At 41.9% G+C, this 19601-nt stretch overlaps 1 protein-coding gene across 3 annotated transcripts in view; it reads left to right on the forward strand.

Moving 5' to 3' along the window:
- Window positions 1–3446: 3446 nt before the first annotated feature.
- The window catches only part of LOC115560035 (carbohydrate sulfotransferase 15), a 17415-nt gene continuing 1260 nt past the window's right edge, over window positions 3447–19601 (forward strand). Inside the window, exons 1-7 of one of the 3 annotated variants that reach the window (XM_030379317.1) lie at window positions 3453–3764; window positions 6142–6299; window positions 9311–9882; window positions 10072–10411; window positions 18013–18156; window positions 18931–19087; window positions 19345–19501. In XM_030379317.1, the coding sequence (XP_030235177.1) occupies window positions 9532–9882; window positions 10072–10411; window positions 18013–18156; window positions 18931–19087; window positions 19345–19501 (1149 nt within the window). In that variant the 5' untranslated portion in view covers window positions 3453–3764; window positions 6142–6299; window positions 9311–9531. Of the gene's footprint in view, window positions 3765–6141; window positions 6300–9310; window positions 9883–10071; window positions 10412–18012; window positions 18157–18930; window positions 19088–19344; window positions 19502–19601 lie in introns of all 3 variants that reach the window. The other 2 variants (XM_030379318.1, XM_030379316.1) reach the window with 2 other exon arrangements.

Here is a 19601-nt window from a genome sequence, read left to right on the forward strand (position 1 = left end):
CCAGAGAGACAGGAAGCAGCTCCATAGAGAGATAGAGGTCAGGAGAGGGGAGAGAGCGGGAACAGAGGGAGTAGGAGCTTGTAAGAGTGAATGACCGAACGAGAGGCCGAGCGAGAGGGAGAGAGGCCGAGATAAGATGGACAGAGAGGGGGAGAGAGCTAGGGAGGAGGACAAATTGTTCTGGTATTTTGTTTTCTATTTTTGACATTGCAGTGTGTACTCTGTGTTTTTTTTTTTATTATGGAGCGTTCGTGACACATGTTGGCTCATGTTTAAGAAGAGTTTCCATCCATGAGGGTAGACAATGCATTTTCCGAATGCTGAGTCTGACTCTAAACTTCAATGTGCTACTGATGAACTGAACTGTGCTTTAGTCATAGCATATGCCACAAGACCCAAAACAGCTATTATATATTCAATCTCATATGTGTGGTAGTGATAGTGCTAAAATGTGTATGTTTCTTGCAAACCATAACCATAATCATAACAATAACTTGGCCATATGGAGATGCACTTCAAGAGTCTCATTTTGTAACATAGTCCTACTTGTGTTACTCAGTGCTGGATTGAATCTGCTCTCTTGAGTATTGAACAGCAATCACCCAGTGGAAAGAGCCGCATAACGTGGTGTGTTCTTTCAGTTCTAGGAAGTGTGATTCAGGCTGAGGTTGAATAAAGAGGTTCACGTTGGTTTCCAACAGTTTGGAAGGGAATTAAAGGGAATCCATATACGGTGGTCAGTGACAGTGAATCTCTGTGCCCTATAGAAGAGAGCATTTACTGCAGCGCTCGAAAGTCGTGACACAGTAAGACTGCAGCGTGAGAAACATCCATACTGAGATTTATTTTGGCATGCAATTATGTTTTGCTATGTTTGTAATATTGGCATTATGATTACGGCCCCAGCTGCTTCTTATTTGTTTAGCCTTTTTCAGTGTTGCTAAGATTACACAGATGATCCCGACTGAGCTACCGTGCTCGAACAAGAGACTAAGACTAAGAATGCATGACGGTCCAATTGAGACACTTCTATCTGCCTCTTGTCTGTCGTCTCCTTAGACGTCTGCCAGACCACTTGCACAAGGGAAGGAATGCATTACTGAATCATAAGAATAGCGTAGATTAGGAGTTCATGAATGGTTGAATATCGCCACTGGTTTAGCCAAAACTTCAGTTTAACTTTGACCATTTTAGTAGGCTACCTCCTTTAAAATTATCGTTATCTGCTATGAATGAAAAGAGAGAAGGCTGCTAAAGGGATTTGTGCAATTGAAAAACCAGCAGCACCGAAACCTGCACAACCCAAGAAGAAATGAAAACGAAAACAAGTGTGAGGTAATCTATCTCAGGTCAAAGTGAGTCACCAGTCTGTATCCTTAAATGACTGTGAAATGTCACCTCCACTCAAGATTACCAAACCCAGTCGTCTGTGTACCATGAACGCTCGAAAATGATATATCGCTCCAGAAACTGATGATAGCAAGAGAATAAATCATAGTACACTGTGTTTGCAGGGAGATTTTATAAATTGTTATTATTGTTGTTTGATTGTTATACAAGTCGGAGTAATTTTCCAGTAAGAAAGTAGAAATATGTCAGAACCAGGGTAAAAGGACTGAATTGTGCCTTGTTATAATTGTGGTTGATAATTCAATATAAGGGCCTTTCCCCAAAGATGACGGAAATAAATGTGCACACCTTAGTTATACGTTTTATCAGTCTTGTTTGAAACGATGGCTACTCTATAAACATACATATGTGTGGAGTGACTATTATACGTTTAGTATTGGACATGTCACCAATGGTCAACATGGACTGTATGCATGTGAGTTTTCAGTTGGGGGTGTGTGATTGAAACTTAAGGTTGAAAAGGTGAGCTAGCCATGCTAAGAACACAGAGCAAGACAGAGAGCTTGGCCTTCTTCTTCCTCAGTGAAATGATGCAGGAGCACAAGCCTGTTTTGAATCCATTATAACAAATTGCATTATTTAAATGCTTTTTCTCTCTTTTACTTTAGCACTTCTGCTCTAATGTTTAGAGCAGCTCCAAAGTAAAGCCGAACAACATTTTTTTTCTCACAGAGAGAGAAAATAAATGTTGGGTAAGGGGTGTTTGTATCGGATATCCTACATCGGTGTCGATATCTTACAGCAGATTAGATGTCTAGTCTGTTTTTATAAGTAAGCCATTATTGTTATTTTACAGAAATGCCATAGCATGTTAAAAAAGTCTTAGAATATGGTATCTGTGCCACTTGATAATGCTTGGCAAAAAGTATATTAGCAAGCAGCCTTGGCAGCACGTCTATATTGATCAGCCGGAACGGTCAGATCAGCCAGGTGATGGTGAAGGTGTGTATCTGAAAGAGTACATTGACATGCAGCTGGTGTGCTCTGCAAAATGTGTATGAATCACTTTTTTTTTTTACTGGGAATCGTAAGTAATTAGACACTTGGTCTCATGCATATGGATGTGTTCTGCAGGGGATGGAGCTTATTTAAATGAGAATCTATCTCCTTGAACAGCAGAGTCAACTTTATTCACTTGTCAGAAATGAACCATTTGGAACTGCCAACCCACCGAAGTTAGCAGATTCCCAGGATAGACGTGTTTCTATTTTTATTCCTCCCGAACCAGATGATGACAATAACGATGGTTTCAGAGCAATAACGATGGTTTATACATCCCCACTATGAATTCTAACCATGGTTCATACATCTTCACCACCATCACCATATGGTTTAGACATGAACCCTAACGATGATTTAAGCATCTTCACCATGAACCATAAGGTTTATACATCTCCACCACCATGAACCCCAACAATGGTTTATACATGAACCCTAACGATGCTTTATACATCTCCACCATGAACCATAAAGATGGTTTATAAATGAACCCTAACAATGGTTTATACATCTCCACCATGAACCATAACGATGGTTTATACAACTCCACCATGTATCCCACACCACCATTAAACATAATGATGGTTTACGGTGGAACTAAAATTGCTGTCTGAAATTTGTGGAACATATTATATTATTATTCAGTAGTATTTAGAATTATGTCGTATTTTGTGTTTCGTTTTTCTACACACAATATCTTACAGAAGTCTCAGATTTGTAATTAGATCCACCAATTCTTGAATAAATTAATTCAGGAATTGTGAGTATATGTAATGAAGGATTTACATATTAACTCACTAGTCATTGTTTACACATTTGTTTTGACATTATGAACGAAAACAAAAAAAAAATGGCGGCATTTCAGTCATTTGTGGCATTTTTTTTAACATAATGTTGCCTGTCTGTGTATACCACAGACTAATCAGGACAAGCTACTTTATTCTAATGACACCCAATCAATCAACGAATCTATAGTGTTAAATGATATACCTTGTGAGGCATAATTCTAGTTCACATTGCACGTAAAAACATTCAGCCTCATTCACATTCATCGTCTATTGGCCGTTTTGGGGAGCAGATCTAGCCTTTTATTCATCCCGACGCTCCGGCCCATGCGCACCTTCCTCTCCCTCCTCTCGTTTCGGAGCTACGCGCCGTGGTCTGCCACACGCGACTGGGATGGATCAGCACGGAGGAACCCTCACTCGCTCGGCAGTTCCGACAATCTCTTAACGTCATTTAAACCGGAGATTTAAATAGCTTTCCACAAGGCCTACGGCTATATTCTTTATTTTTCGCATGGGCGCAATTGTTTTTAGAACAGAGATGCAGTGACTCAGCCGTCAAACTTGAACGTGAGTAGTTTGACCATCTTCTTAAAAAACATGAATAATGTTGTTATAATAATGATAGTTTAATAACTTTATTGAGTCGGTCACCATTCCAACATGCAAACCAAAATTTGAGCTGACCGTGGTAATTTCTTATCAATGTTTGCCTTTATTTTGAAACTTAATACGAGCCACGCTGGGAGAGGAAGCATGCAACTATACATAAACGGGGTTGAGGGACCCATTAAGACACTTATTGGATCATTTTGTCTAAACATTAGGTACAACGTCTCGCATCGGTTAGTTTATTCATGCATATTTTATTCATTATGGGGTGGCCCAAACCCAACCCCAACACACATTCCCTTTGAAACTTGTATATTGGTTTCATAAAATAGCCTCTTTTGGAGGAAGAATTCCCCCTTACCGAACAGCTGCAGAATGTTTCAGTCATTCCTTCCAGGAGTAATGGATTCTTGGCGCCCTAGGAGATGAACCACAAGCGGGGCTGACATTACACTGCTGTGAAGTAAAGATTAACTACTGTAAACATTTAGACCCAAGCGGCAGAAACCTCGTGTCTAGCTTTTATTTATTAGGGTGTTCTCTAGCACGTAACAGTCCAGGCCTGTTTACATCTATGGTTTAATGTCTGTTTAATTCTGGAACTGGAGTGAAAAGGGTCTTCTCACCCAAACATCTGTTCCAAGATACAATTAAATGGTTGTGAATTCCTTCCATCTTCTATGGCATCATGTGTCCGAATGTGAGGATGTGCCCGGACGTTTTCCTTCTACTGTAGTCTGCTCCATCGGCTGGGGGACTTGACTGGTAGATCGATGCCCTTTCGATAATCCCACCTGATTGGTCCACCAATGGCATTCAGCTTTACCCCAATGTCCGTGGGATCCTCTGTGCTTTTTTAATCTATTTCCTTATGTCATCAATGCATAGCGATTCAAACACAATCTTGTGAACAATCGAGTGTTTGATTCATTCCGTCTTATTTTTTTGTGTCCTAGCAGTAAATATGAAGCTTAAGTTAAACAACTGAATCCTCAACGAGTGCCCACCTCACAGAGGTTTGCCCAGGCCTAGTGTGTGTTCTGTCAGGACGGACGGTTTTGGGTTCCCCCCATGATTGAATCAAAATATCTGGCGACGGGAGTACTAAAAGAGCTGTGTTTTCTTTGGCACAGCTCTCAATTTTAGCTTAGGTAATGTCTCAAGCATGAGAGCGAGAGAGCTGTATGAAAGGAGAGGGAAATATGTGTGTATATGAGAGTGAGAAGGCGATGTAGTTACATTGTACCCCAGTGTTTGTTTAGATTGGACACTGGGGGTCCACCACAAATGTTAACAAAGGATCCTGTAATGCATCACTTAAGGAATGTGCTAGATGGAATGAAGGCCATTTGTTTTTGCAGCAGTTAGTTTGGCAGGAGAGCTTAATTTACATTACCAACATGTATAGATAGATATTTTTTTGATTTCTACAAATCAGATAAGTAATCAAACATTGAAATAGGTAACATCAACAGTTTGACTTCCATGTAACACCTAATGGAATATAATAAAATGCACTTTAACAGAGAGTGGTTTATAACAATCATAAGTCGATGAGCCTTTTGAGATTAAGGAATTTAAAAGTTCACCGTCAAATAACACGCCAGTACTTGTGAAAGGTTTCTGTTGCTCCAAGTGCAGCTTAACTGTAATTCTTTGAGTCAAATCACACTGACAGATTCCTTTGGAGCATTAAACACATTAATTGGCAGCTGTATTGTATATTCAACTGCTTCCAACACAAGAACCTGCATAGGCCGCATCTACAGGTTTTGTTTTTTGCAACCAAATCTTGTGGCCCTTCACAGTTTAAAGAGGTGCTATTGATTCAGATCAATCAATAAGTAGTGAAATCCCCGCGCGCACTCACATCTTATTGGCTTTTACAACGTGATTGATCCACCTTGATTAGCAACGGTAATTAAGTCCCCCCAACGTTGATGGCATTTTAGAATATATAGATCTAACAATCTCATCAAGCTGGTGGATGCTGCAAAGTCAAATCAGTCAAACAAGGCTTTACCTAATTTAAGCTAAATACAATGTTTTTCAAATAAGATGCTCTGCGGACAGCCTCCACTCTGTTTAACCCGAGAAGTTGTTTGCTGTAGTCTGGTTTTCCACTCAAAAGATATTTGTGCATGTGCATGAAAAACGTACACATGAATGGTAAAATAGTAAAAAAAGAAAATCCCATTTACTAAAGTCTGCACCTGTCGGCCAGTTGTCCCCTAAGGAATGCCGTGGCAGCTTGTGTCAATCCAGGCAGATTCCGTTGTTGAAAAGTCAGAATAGGTGTAGCGGCTCAAACTCTTTCTGTTTTTTCTTTTTCCAGAGACTCAATATATTCAAGCTTCTCTAGAAACCGTAGCATGGATCACCTCATCTCTGCACAATACGTTATGTGTCCAACTAGAAGCCAAGCTAACACGATGAAATGGATGCTCTTCGTGCTGTCATGATGCATGACGATATCCAACAAAAATTTCATGGGTAATATCTCCAAGAGAGCCACAGAAAGAAAAAAAACAAGAAATCCTAATGAAGGGCTACACACAAACACACACGCACTCACCCAACCACACACACACACACACACACACACACACACACACACACACACACACACACACACACACACACACACACACACACACACACACACACACACACACACACACACACCCACACCCCCCCCCCCCCCCACACACAGACACACACACACACACACACACACACACACACACACACACACACACACACACACACACACACACACACACACACACACACACACACACACACACACACACACACACACACACACTCTCTCACACACAAACACACACATGCACACACACACACACACAACCACACATGTTGACGTCTTTTATTATTGTAGTGTGTCATATAATGTGGTGGAACTGTGCAGATTTTGATTGTGCACCCTTTTCCACTGGGAAAGTCGGTCTACTGTAGTTTTGTTTCATGTGCACTATGACCGGTCAATCTTATTCCGTATCATGATATGCGTCACATCCACGACGAATGACAATCTTTTTGTATGACAGTTATACCATATGGGGATTCACAACTCATTTTTCAGCTTGTTTGGGACTCGTCCTTGTTTGTGTGTTGTCTTCTGTGGTTGTTGTGTCTATGGTTGTGGACCCACCCGTCCCCTTCCTCGCTGGTATATGGTAATGTATGGTTGTTCTCCTATTGGTTGTGCACCAGGAAGTTCACCCAAGTTACACAATGGTTGGCTGCCTTAAAATATTTCACCTTGCCGTGTAAGTTTGGTCTTATACGGCCATTCATGGGCCGAATGGCAGTGTGACGAGGCTCCCAGGTACAGTTGGCATTAAAAGGGAGTCTGTGTCAGAGTAAGGAAAAGTCAGATGTTAAGGATGGTATTGGAATCGTATTGGATTGGACCTTACCAGGAACAGGCTAGTGTATTAAAAGTCACTGTCAGCCAAGTCTGCCTGCGTTGGTTGTATGGATTTTAAAATATTGATAAGTTGTTGTTATTGGATGTCCTAATCCAGATGCAAATAACCTTTGCAAGGGGCTAGGTCTTGCTTGTCTTAATAATTAGACCTGTTTGACACAGATGAATTTACAAAGTAATTTTTAGTTAATTACAGTTAGATGTGCTCACCTGTTTTGTGTTCAAGTCAGCATTTCTATTATAGGATTGGTCTGATCTTCGGTATTCTATCTCGGCCTATTAGGCTAGATGTAGGTATTTGTTAGGATTTCAGTCTGCTTTTCTTGTGCTCCTCTTATTTCCTGTCTTGAAATGTTATCCTTCTAAACCCAATTGCACTCAGTGTCTGGTACCAAGTCCAGAATACTTTTTTTCCTTCAGGTTAGGTCAAGATGTAATGAAGAATGGACTTGGACTTGTTTGTTGTTTTTAGTTAGGAAAGTCTAGCTCCAATTTCAGGAGAGTGTCCCAGCTATCTTCACTCAAGTCCCAAAACAACAACAACAACAACAACAACAACAACAACAACAACAACAACAACAACAACAACACAACAACAACAACAATCGGATGCTTATTTTCCAATCCTGTGTGATCTTGTGATCACGTAATTTAAAGTCATACAATTATTTGCGCTGGGGCTTGGAAGGAGAAGGTATTGAAGGTCCCATGGCATGCTACCTTATGGATGCTTTAATATAGATATGAGTGGGCCCCTAACACAGTATTTGAAGACGTTCCTGAAATTCAGCCGTGGTGCAGAATTACAGCCACTACGAGCCAGTCGCACATTGAGCTTTCCCCAAACGCACCGTTTCGGTGTCTGTACCTTTAATGCAACTGAAGAGGAGAGAGGTGGGTCAAGGAGCAGGGTGGGGGTGTGGCCCTGAGGATTTCTCTGACGTCCTGTCATTTGTCCGGGGCGATCGACAGCCAAAGCTGAGATTTGTAATTACCAAAATGGCATGGCCTTTCGTTATCTTTATCTTCTAAACCCAATAGAGGTTGTTATTCAAGCTTATTGACACTCAACAGCTATTCATTACCAACACTAATATAGTAATCCCCTATCTCAGTCATGTAAGCCATGCATTACATGTTATAAGCATTATAAGTTATAGTCCTGTTTCTGAATTTGGGGCTTTTAAGGCAACACAACTATGTCAGGCTTTGCAGCGTCTTTACTTAGTCTCCCGTCTCCCCTGGGGGCGGCACAACTACCGATCAATCCTCCTCCCAGGAGGTCTGATTCTAGTCTCATCCTCACTTTATTTATTTCCTCTCCAACGTTCTCAGGTGCATATGTTGGGTTTCTCTCCAACGCTGGACTCTTCATCCACTCAGTATGTGTCTCTCTTGCAGAGTTTGGTTTTTTCACTGCAAGTAGCCACTTCTCCTAATGGGCGTAGGTCGATACTGGAGAGAGCAGGGAACAATGTTTACCTGGATCCAGAGACAGTTGACGTGCGTAGGTGCTTCTGGCAGGCTGTGGGAACTTTGTGTTCTGCCATGCTGCTGTTGTTTTTGTTTGTATGTATCAACTTTATTTATGAATGTACTTATATATTGAGACGATGGTCAGTATTATATTTTCATTTTCACTATCACATGTTATATTTTTATATACGTTCACTCTCTCTACAGGGTACCATCTCACAGGGAATAATTCTGTGTCTTTAGTTTTGAATTACAGACCAAGCATTATGCTGCCCTTGGATGCCCACAGTGAACGGCTGGCACACCTATCCTGTCCGCCAGACCAAACACTCTCTGCTTGACCACTGACTTGTTTGAAGTGATCATACCTATTACCCCAGGCTTGAGTTTGGTTTATTTACCCATTGATGCCTCACAAGTTGAGGAAAGCAACCTAAAATACTCTTAATATTAGCGTATGACATTAAGCTATCAAATTACCATCTTAAAACCACAGAGTGCTACCTTTCTGCACTTGTAATAATAAAAAAAGGACTCAAAATAGTTTATTTTCTTTCTTCTGTTTGTGTAATAGGTGGTCCCGCCAAATCCCGACTCTAGAAGATCTGGAGCTAGAATGCTGGATTTGAAGGCAAACAACGACTTTCATGTTGCTTGGAGCGATGAATGCCAGGCTGTCTCCAGACATGACACACCGCTTAGAGACATCAGCAGTGTTTCAATGTGTGCGTGCACATCCTGCCTTCTGTGTCGGTGTGTTACCACTGAGCTGTGACCGCTAGTACTGGTGAGGTGATGGACAACAAACACTACCTCCAAAGCTCATCTGAGGCGGATGGCTCCAATCACAATTCAGGAACCTCCCTAGTCATCAAATGGATCTCACTGTCTCCACTGAGCTACCTGAGGGCCGGTAGCACAAAGCTCAAGGTGGTGAGCTTCCTGTTTGGCCTGACGTTGTCCTTCTTCATCGTGGCTTCCTACATCCTGACGTGGGACAAGACAGGAATTCTGATCACTCCGGCCCCCTCCCCGCTGAGGCCCTCCCTGGACATGAGGTCCCTGTTGAGGAACATCCTATTCAAACTGGACTACACACCCAGGAGAGTCCCAGACGAGAGAGAGGTTATTGGCTCAGACCCAGAGGTCAGTCGCGTTCCACTTGTTGATTTCCTCTTGTTGCGCATGATTTTATTGGGGCTTGTGGGGATTGGATCCGTTAATGACATAATTATTCACATTATATATTAGTTACTTTGACATGGTAAGATCCTCACAACATCACTGTTTATATGTGTGGATAACTGGGACTATTGCCTCATTTCCATTCCACAGTTGTTTTCCGCGATTCCTCAACGGTTCCTTCCCCAGGTCAAGAACCCGTGCTGGCTGGCCGAGTATTTGAGCGAGCCCGGCGCCGACCCTTATCGGAGGAACCTGTTCACGCTGCGCTCTAAGAGCTTCAAAACAGTCTGTGACAACATGAGGACTAGCTTCCAGGGACACCTGCACCACAGAGACGGCAAAGTGTACCGGCTGCGCTGCTTGCCGTACTTCTACATCATCGGTCAGCCGAAGTGTGGCACCACCGACTTGTTTCACAGACTGCGGCTGCACGGGGAGATTAAGTTCACCACCATGAAGGAGCCCCACTGGTGGACAAGGAAACGCTTCGGTGAGACCCTTCTCATGTGCTTCTTCTGACTGTTGGGTCATAGATTGTTTTTGGATTATTTTAGATGTTTTTTGAATATACAGGTTCTTGTTACAGGAGTAAAGGATTTGCAATGATAAAATAATAATAATAATAATAATAATAATAATATTAATAATAATAAATGTAATTTGAAGGCGCCTTTCTCGGCACTCAAGGAAACCATACAAAGATACACAAAAGTCATTAAAAATAAACAACAATAAGATAAAGAGAAAAAAAACAGTAGTAAGAGACAAAGCAATTGGCATCAGATGAAATAGGCAGTTTTAAACAGATGTGTTTTGAGTTGTGAAGAAGGAGTAGAAGGAGTCTGATGTGCTATAAATGGGTTTATGCAATATAAGTATGTATGTGCCTTCCGTGTCCTGTTGAAGCAACCCTAGGACAAGGTTGCTTCAACTGACTCTCTTACATACATTTGTGGGCTACCATTAATTTATTTTCTCTATTTCTGGGTATTCTAATGGCTAGTTAAAATGCAAACAATAAAAATGCTGAAAGACTTTTTATCTGTACATTATCTTTTATGACATTTGATTAGTTTGACATTAATTTAGTTTGAAACTTAAAATATAAATTGGTCATCATTGCCAGTCTATAGCTATTTGTTTGTCCAACAAAGAGCTGGGGTCTCATTTATAACCGTTGCGTACGCACAAAACGGGGCTGAAATTGGCGTACCTGACTTTCCACGCCAAGGTTGTGATCTATAAAAAAACAACTTGACGGGAAAATGTGCGCAGCCCTGAGCAAACTCTGACCCATGCGTACGCATGGTTTGGAGGAAAAGGAGAATTTGCGACACAGATGGTGTGGTGGTGAACTGAAGTCAGACCGAAGAATTATAGAGTGAGAAGAACGATTATGTTTTATCATCGCCCTTCATAAATTTAATTTCAACCCGTATCATGCGTTAAATCTATGTAATCAGAATAATTTAAGTCAACTGCGTTATTTCTCAGTTATAACTCCAGAAACATCTCCTTAGAATAGAAAAATAAATAAAAAATTCTATATATTTAATCCCGTCACTCCATACTGTCCACTGACGGCGCGACTGCATGGAATAAAGCATCCGTCCAACATGTGTCAATAACATAATATTTTTATGTGACACTGTAAACACATAATCAAATGTCAATTAAATCCCAAGTGTGGAAAACCAAGCCACACTCCTCATCACAATCGTTGTACTCTTCATGCTTTTCATGACAAAACAGGCATTAAAAAGGGGTTATGTTCAAGAACATTTTACGTGGATGATTACAAACTGATTATCCAAGGTGTTCTCGGTCAGTCTTATTACCGTAACCCTATAAATGCAGAGGTGAGCGCCGTGGTTAATGCTGCACCATATGGCACTTCTGGCGGACTATGCAGATGACAGGATTCGGAGGGAGATGGTCTTTAGGGACCATAACGATTTATTGGTAGGCTACATAAAAATATGTAACTTTATGTCAGACCACTTCTTTTTTAATTCTGGGACTGTGCACTACTGCGCTCCTTGCTACTGACAGAGTTCACTGCTGCAGCAACATGTTGCCACTCACTCTGCTTTTTGTTCTTGGCGATCCCAATCCCGTGACCGCCGAACAAAACTACTTTTCGGGCCTCCATCTCACCCACAAGTGTCTCCACTTCAACCTCCGTGAAATTTCGCTTTTTTGCTTTTCTCAGTACTTCTGCCATTGTTTCCGACAAGACATAATACTTGCATCTGAGTCTGTTTTATATGCAGATCGAATTCATGAGGTCATTTGCATTGACCATTTATGGTTAAAAAGGGGCGTGTACAGGGCGGAACGTGAAGCTGATTCAGCTGCGCACACTTGTAGGCAGTCTGTGATTTATAAAGAAAAGATTGCGTACGGTGTGCGTACGCAGGGTTTTATAAATCTCAATAGTTTTTGGCGCACGCAAAACTTGGCTTTTGGGCGTACGTATACTTTTAGTAGCGATCCCACGCACAGTTTTATAAATGAGACCCCTGGTCTGTTTTCAGAATCAACCTTCCTTCTGAGTTATTTATATAATGTGGAAGTTGCTTCAGATCTGAAATAGATGGAATCTAGTGTCAGAAAAGGTATTGATACAGACACCTTTTCTGCACGTTTGCTCACAGGAACAAACCTGCAAAATTCCATATTCTGGATTTTTCTTTAAATCACTAATTGAACTCCTCAGTTAAAGTTCTGCTTCGCCCTGACTGCCAATTGTGTCAGTGTACCTGAGGGAGTAACCAGACCTTACTCCCACCTTCTTGATATTTGGCCCCCAATATGGCTGCAATCATGGATATGTGTGTGTGTGTGTGTGTGTGTGTGTGTGTGTGTGTGTGTATGTGTGTTTGTTTGTGTGCGTGTGTGGAACTGACAGCCATAAACATGGTTCTGTTACCTCTCATGAGAGCTACATTTGGTGAGGAGAGTTGCCCAGGAAAATACGCATGCCGCAGTAAACCATTTAGATCAGGGGTGTCAAACTAATTTTGGTTCAGGGGCCACATACAGCCCTTCTGATCTCAAGTGGGGGGCCGGACCAGTTGTAAAGTACTATGCTTTTATCATTCAGCCTACATTTGTAGCCTACATAATCACGGATCATAAGGATCTATATTAGCACAACACATTTATTCACAGATAGGCCAATGGAGTTGAAATAAAATGCATTTCACATTCATTAACAACTGGTGTGATACATTAACAACAGTGAATACATTTTTACAACTGAACACCTGAACCAACTCACCACACTAAACCAACTCAAGTGGGAGGTATGAAGAAAGCAACATGGTCTCACAGGAATCCGTGAACTTGCATTGGAGCAAATTCCGTGTCCACATCACGGACAATTGAAGTGATTCCGTCAGACCACCGCGGATTTTGAGTTAAGCCCCCGCTGTGGTCAAATGTGGCACACACACAGATTGAAACGGGAATCTGTGTGTGTGCCACGGAATATCATTGTCATTTACTTGCATTGGAGCAACTTCCGTGGACACAACAAGGACAATTTAAGTGTTTCAGTGAGACCACCCCGGGTTTTGAGTTCAGCCCCCGTGGTCGACTCGCTCGTTGAAACAGGGATCCGTGTGTGAGCCACGGAACATCAGCGACATTAACTTGGATTGGAGCGAATTCCGTGGCCACATCACGGAAATCGGCGTGTTTCCGTGATGTGTCCACGGATTTCGAGTTAAGCGTCCGACCGTAGTCATTTCACGGATTCCTGTGAGACCAGGTTGGAAGAAAGCTATCATACTGCCTTGAAAATGTAAATGTGCACATATAAATAAAATAAACAAACATAAAAGTTATAGCCGTGCAATGAGATTAGACTACATCATATCAAACTGTTTTTGTCAAGTGTGTGTATGTTAACCTTGAGCGGTGCTTTGTTTTATTTAGGTTCATTACAGAGAACACCTGTTCGCAAAGATGTCAGAAGGCTTGACTGTAAATGGCGAGCGAAAAACTGCAAACTCTGCAAACCTCCGCTCGAACTCCTGCAGCAATCCTGTTATCTTGTCTTTGTATTGATCCATATCAGCATTACATCCGGTCACACAAATAGCTGTTAGACATGGGAAATGGGCGTCGTCACCGCTAGATAGCTGCGTCTCCAAGAGTGACAGTTTTAACTTGAATGAGCGTATGCTGACGTTATACTGAGTGAAAAAGAAATTGCGGCCCTGCAACATTTTGATGCGATTATTCAGGTACTCTACCATAAAGGCAAGATCCTGCACCCACTGCGGACTTTTAAGTTCCTTAACTGGGCTACCCTTTTTCACCATGAACTGTCCAATTTCCTCTCGTAGCTCAAAGAAACGCTTGAGCATGGCACCTCGGCTTAACCACATGGTAGGCCGGCCTGAATGTCATTATCTCTGAGAAAAGTGTCAAACTGACGGTGATTCAGACCTCGCGCTCTGATGAAATTTAAAGTTTTTACAACGACACTCATAACGATCCATTTTTAGTGTTTTGCAACACGACGCTTCTTGATGCAAAATACAGTGAAATGCCCAAAAATCTTGTCCCCCATTTGCGGTCTGTACTTTCTCTCAGAATTTTGTCGCAACGCCTGCCTTTCTCCCGACCATTGATGGTGCGCCATCTATAGCCAGGCTGACAGCACGGGACCAGTCCACTCCGACCTTGTCCAGTGCCCCAACGAGAGAGCTGAATATGTCATTCGGTGTTGTACTGAACAAATCACTTGAATGACCCTGCATGCAATTTCTATTCTAGGACTCTTACCCAGATTCTAGGACTCTAACCCAGACACACGTTGGGATTCTAACCACAAACCAAAGGCCTTATTCTGGGACTCCAACCCACACACACACTAAGGACTTAACCCTCACACAAACTCAGGACTCTAACCCTTATCCCACCTCTTCTCAAAAGAGTTAAACACAGTGTACACAATTCTTTCCCATTCATACAGCGTATATTCAGTGATTATTGAGCGCTCTTAAACACTAATACAGGTTCTCACTTCATATCAGAGAAGCATCTGTTGGTGAATGTCCCCCTACCCCCATTAACCCGTGTGCCTGGTGCTTCACCTGGCCAGACGATTGCCACTGATGCCTTGCCTACGGTAAATGGGACCATGTTTGTGTGTGGCAGGACGCTTATTCATATCCGCCTCCTAATTGGAGTGGTTCATGTTATGTCGCCTATGTAGTTCCCGCTTTGGAGATTGTGTCAGAGGAACATTTGAAGGGTAATGCTACAATTAGATCTAAGCGTGATTTATTCCATCGGAATTTTCAAGTTGCTACTCCAACTCAGAGTCTTTTCTGCTATCATTCCACACTATGGCATCACAGTTGCTCTTGATGAGATTAGAGATTTAGTACATATTATTGACGCTATAGCGAACGCTTCCGGCCATGGCCTGACCTTAATCATGAATTGTACGGTCTTAGAACAATGATTTTCCAACATCAGTATCTATTGGACTTCCTTTCCGTGCATCTTGGAGGGTACTGTTTCTTGATCGAGCGCCATTTACACCAGAGATGTTGCACATACGTCCCCGATGCGTCTACAAATGTGTCTAATTATGTACATGACATCTATGATAATGTGGCTAGGCTGAAGTCGGAAACTGCGGGTTGGTCTTCGGGAGGATGGCTAAGTGGGTTGGGTGGGTCGATGTTTTCTCAGATAGTTTCTAAGGCTAGGCCTTCCTCTGGGCACTTTAATTTTGTTTAGAGAAACTGAACCACTTTTCTGCTGGGAACAGTGAAAGCTGTTAAAAAAGGGTGGAGCTTCACTGCCAAGCAGAGGGAGGTGTCTGCTTGGCAGACACCTCTGCCAAGCAGAGGTGCTTGGCAGAGGTGCAAATTCAAAAATAAATTTGGAATCTGTTTTGGTTTTGATCAGGAGTAACCTGATGAGTTTCTTTTTAATTTTATTTTTATAGTAGCCTACACCTGGTTTACTTGTGTATTTGAATTTACTTGTCTATTGCCTTTTATGCTTCCTTTTATTGATTTAGTTAATTGTTAATGGTTTACCAGTAGATACACTGAATTCTCATTTTAAGGGTGATCTTTAAACTATGTTTAATATGATCAAGAGGGAGGAATGTAGAATGTTGGTGTATTTTAGTGTCTCTCTGTGTTACCATTTCTAGTCTAGGAACAGGCCAGTGCCTCTCACACTGATACAAGGTGTTATTTCCAACATTCCGCCATTCGTTATGTCTCAACAAGGATGAACCAACCTGGTTGTCTGGGACATAGCCAGGGCCATATACCTTATCAAGGGTGAGAGTGCTTCTGTTCTCTTGTTCTTCAGGTTTTCTTTCATATAATACTCGCCCGTACCCTTTGGTTCGGCGAGAAGAGGGTTCGACAGCCAAGGAACACGTCTCAAAACTGCTCCTCAACCGCGTCCACTATAGATTATTTAAACTAAGTCTGTATCTCGCTGTATTACATCCTGGAATAAACCATCTATTCAACCCTCTGATCCAACCTGTCAAGTTGCTTTGATTTCGACTTCAAGAATTACTACTACGACGGAAATTACACAACGGAGAGTCTATACGAACAGTTTAGAAATAAGCTGAAATCTAACATTAGGCACCAACTTAAGGAATTCCTCGGTGATTGTCAAAGTCTCATCACATCCCGAATAAATATGGCCAATTGAGCAATATCTGTTACATTAGTGCTCTCATGAATTGCAACCAAAAAGCAATAAATGCAAAAAAAATTGACTGCCCAAGTCTCCAGAGAGCTCTGCTACCCTATCTTCGACAGTGTTCCTCGAGAGACTAATGTTGGCAAAAGCAGATCGCTTTTCAGGGAACATGACTTCTGCAGCCTTCCGCATGCATGTTTTCACGAACTCTTCACCATCAGAAAATAGCTTGGATGCTTGCACTACCTCGTGAGCAATAAGGTCAGCATCACTGACCTCTCGGCTGAAAGTAAAAGTAGACTGCTGTTTCTTCAGACCAGCTAACAATTTGTCTATCTCCTATTTTCTTTGTCTATCTCCTTAGTTGTCCTTTCAAATGGTGATATTTTTCTTTATGATGAGTCTCATATCGGCGCCGAATATTATATTCTTTGAGCACTGAAACTTGCTGATTACATACCAAGCACACTGCTTTTGTATTCACCTCTGTGAATAAATAATTCTCCGTCCATTTTTCCTGGAAAAATCTGCACTCTGTGTCCACTTTTCTTCTCTTTGACAAAGACATTTTGGTAATGGTGATGTCACTCTTAGGGGCCACTCACACTAGGGCCGCGGCCCCGTGCCCGAGCTCATTTGTATACTAAAGTCTAGAACGTTTGGCTAGTGTGACCACGCCATCCGTATTCCAGCACGGAACAGCCCCTTGGCCACGGCACACTTGGAAGAGGTGTTCCGTGGCCAATGTACAGATGCTAATGAGATGACACGCGCACACGCGCGGATACGCAACGTGAGCTGGATGACGTAGTCCTTGCGAGGCCCTTCTTTCTTTATAGGTCCATGCCCTTCTTCCCCACAACAATCATTTTAAACAATGGCGGCAAGCGGTTCACGATTGGGTTTACGATGGTGCGATAGTGAAGTCGAGTGTTTACTTGAAATTTGGGCCGACGACAGCATTCAGTCGCAGCTGGACACCACGCTTGGTGATGACGTATTTACCGTATTACGACGTCATGACGTATGTATGAAGGAGCAATCGTGCCCAGGCCACGGCCTTTGGGAGCAGTGGGACCACGGGCCAGCGGGGGGAGTGGGGAACGGGGGAATCGTGCTGAATCTTCCTGCAGCACGGAACAGGCAAACTTGCCTTGTGTGAGTGCGCCCTTAAATAACTTCTTAATGGTCGTGAAACAAGGACTGTACAAGTGTGGAATTTCCTTCCTTTTTTAATTTTTGTTGCCCCCTAGTGGCTGGAGTGAGCATTTTGGTTATTTCTTTAAAAAATCATAACTCATCAAAGGAATGGGCTAGTAGAGACTTACTTTTTTTTTGACATACTCAGAAATGTATTCTCTACAAGTCCCCTGATTTGCATTTATGTTGCAGGTTATATTCGTTTTAAAGATGGCCTGAAGGCTCGTTTCCCTTTGGAAGATTACCTGGACCTCTTTGACATGGCAGCCCATCGCATCCAGGAACATATGCTCGCTAATTCATCCACTGAAAATAGCGAAGTTCAATTCATTACAGGTAAGTGTGTAGAAAATAGTCTACCTATGTAGGCTTTCTTTAAGCATCTTTGACCAAGATGACCATCTCTTACCTGCTCCCTGTTGACATGCAGCTGATTTATAATAGCACCTGACAAACTAAATGACAAAATAGTCTGCTATGTTAATAGTAAAAGAAATAATGAAATAATATCAACAATTTTTCGCTTATAACTAATGAAGGGAGATATCTTTGTGTGTGTGTGTGTGTGTGTGTGTGTGTGTGTGTGTGTGTGTGTGTGTGTGTGTGTGTGTGTGTGTGTGTGTGTGTGTGTGTGTGTGTATGTGTGTGTGTGTGTGTGTGTGTGTGTGTGTGTGCGTGCGTGAGTGCGTGCGTGTTATTTTTTTTGTTTCTCTGTTCATCAGAGAAACAGATATACACATAGAGTTGCACACAGCTGTTGGTGCTTATTAAACAACTTGGTATATCTTCTTTCTCTGCAATGTGTGTTCATTATGTTAAAAGCTTGTAACATAATGAACACATATTTTGTTCTCTGCAATATGTGTTGATTGTTTTACAAGCTTTGACCATGCTTGTTTGAGCGATTATAGGATTTGATTACCCTGCCTTGAGTTTCTTGACGCAATATCAATTCATGGCCGAAGTTTTTCTTAAGTATTGTGGGAAGCAAAGAGCGGCAAGACAAAGGAGCATTTCCATTCAATGGGCAGGATAAAGTGTATTTTACATTCTACTCTACTGTGCCACAGTATAGCTCAGCCTTTCACCACTTCCCTCTGGAATTGACAGGCGAGGCAAGTGCATCCACAATGTGGGATAACCAAGCTTGGAGCTATCTCCATGGAGACAAGGAGGAGGCAGAACCACTGTTACTGGCCCAAGACTTCATCCACACGGTTCAGCCAAATGCCAAAATAATCATCATGCTTAGAGATCCAGTAGAGAGGTAAAAACAACTTCTTTTTTTTCCCCTGCTTTGTCGCGTATCAGCAGTAGTGAGGGGAAAGTGGTGTATAAAGTCTAAAAAACATAAGCAATTTGCTTGTTTTTCGCTGTAGAATTGTATTTTATTTGATTATTATTAAAGATGAAAGGCCATTGCATTTGATGTTATGATTTGATAACCAAATATCTCTGAGTAACGTATTCTGCCACCCCACATTTTTTTCCTGCATTGTGTGTTTGCTTTGTGTGTTTCTATAGGCTATACTCAGACTACCTGTACTTCAAAGTAGCAAACAAGTCCATGGAGGACTTCCATCAGAAGGTCATCGACTCACTGCAGTTATTTCAGGCCTGTCTATTGAACAGCACTCTTCGTTACTGTGTCTACAACACCGACCTCTCCAACGCAATGCCGGTCAGTTATATTGCATTCATCAGTTCAAACTGTAAGCTTTTATATACTTATGCAATAAAAAAAATAGGATTTATTTCTGCTCTAGTAAAATTATGTATCA

Source organism: Gadus morhua, chromosome 15 (genome assembly GCF_902167405.1).
Source record: "Gadus morhua chromosome 15, gadMor3.0, whole genome shotgun sequence".
NCBI classification, from domain to species: domain Eukaryota; kingdom Metazoa; phylum Chordata; class Actinopteri; order Gadiformes; family Gadidae; genus Gadus; species Gadus morhua.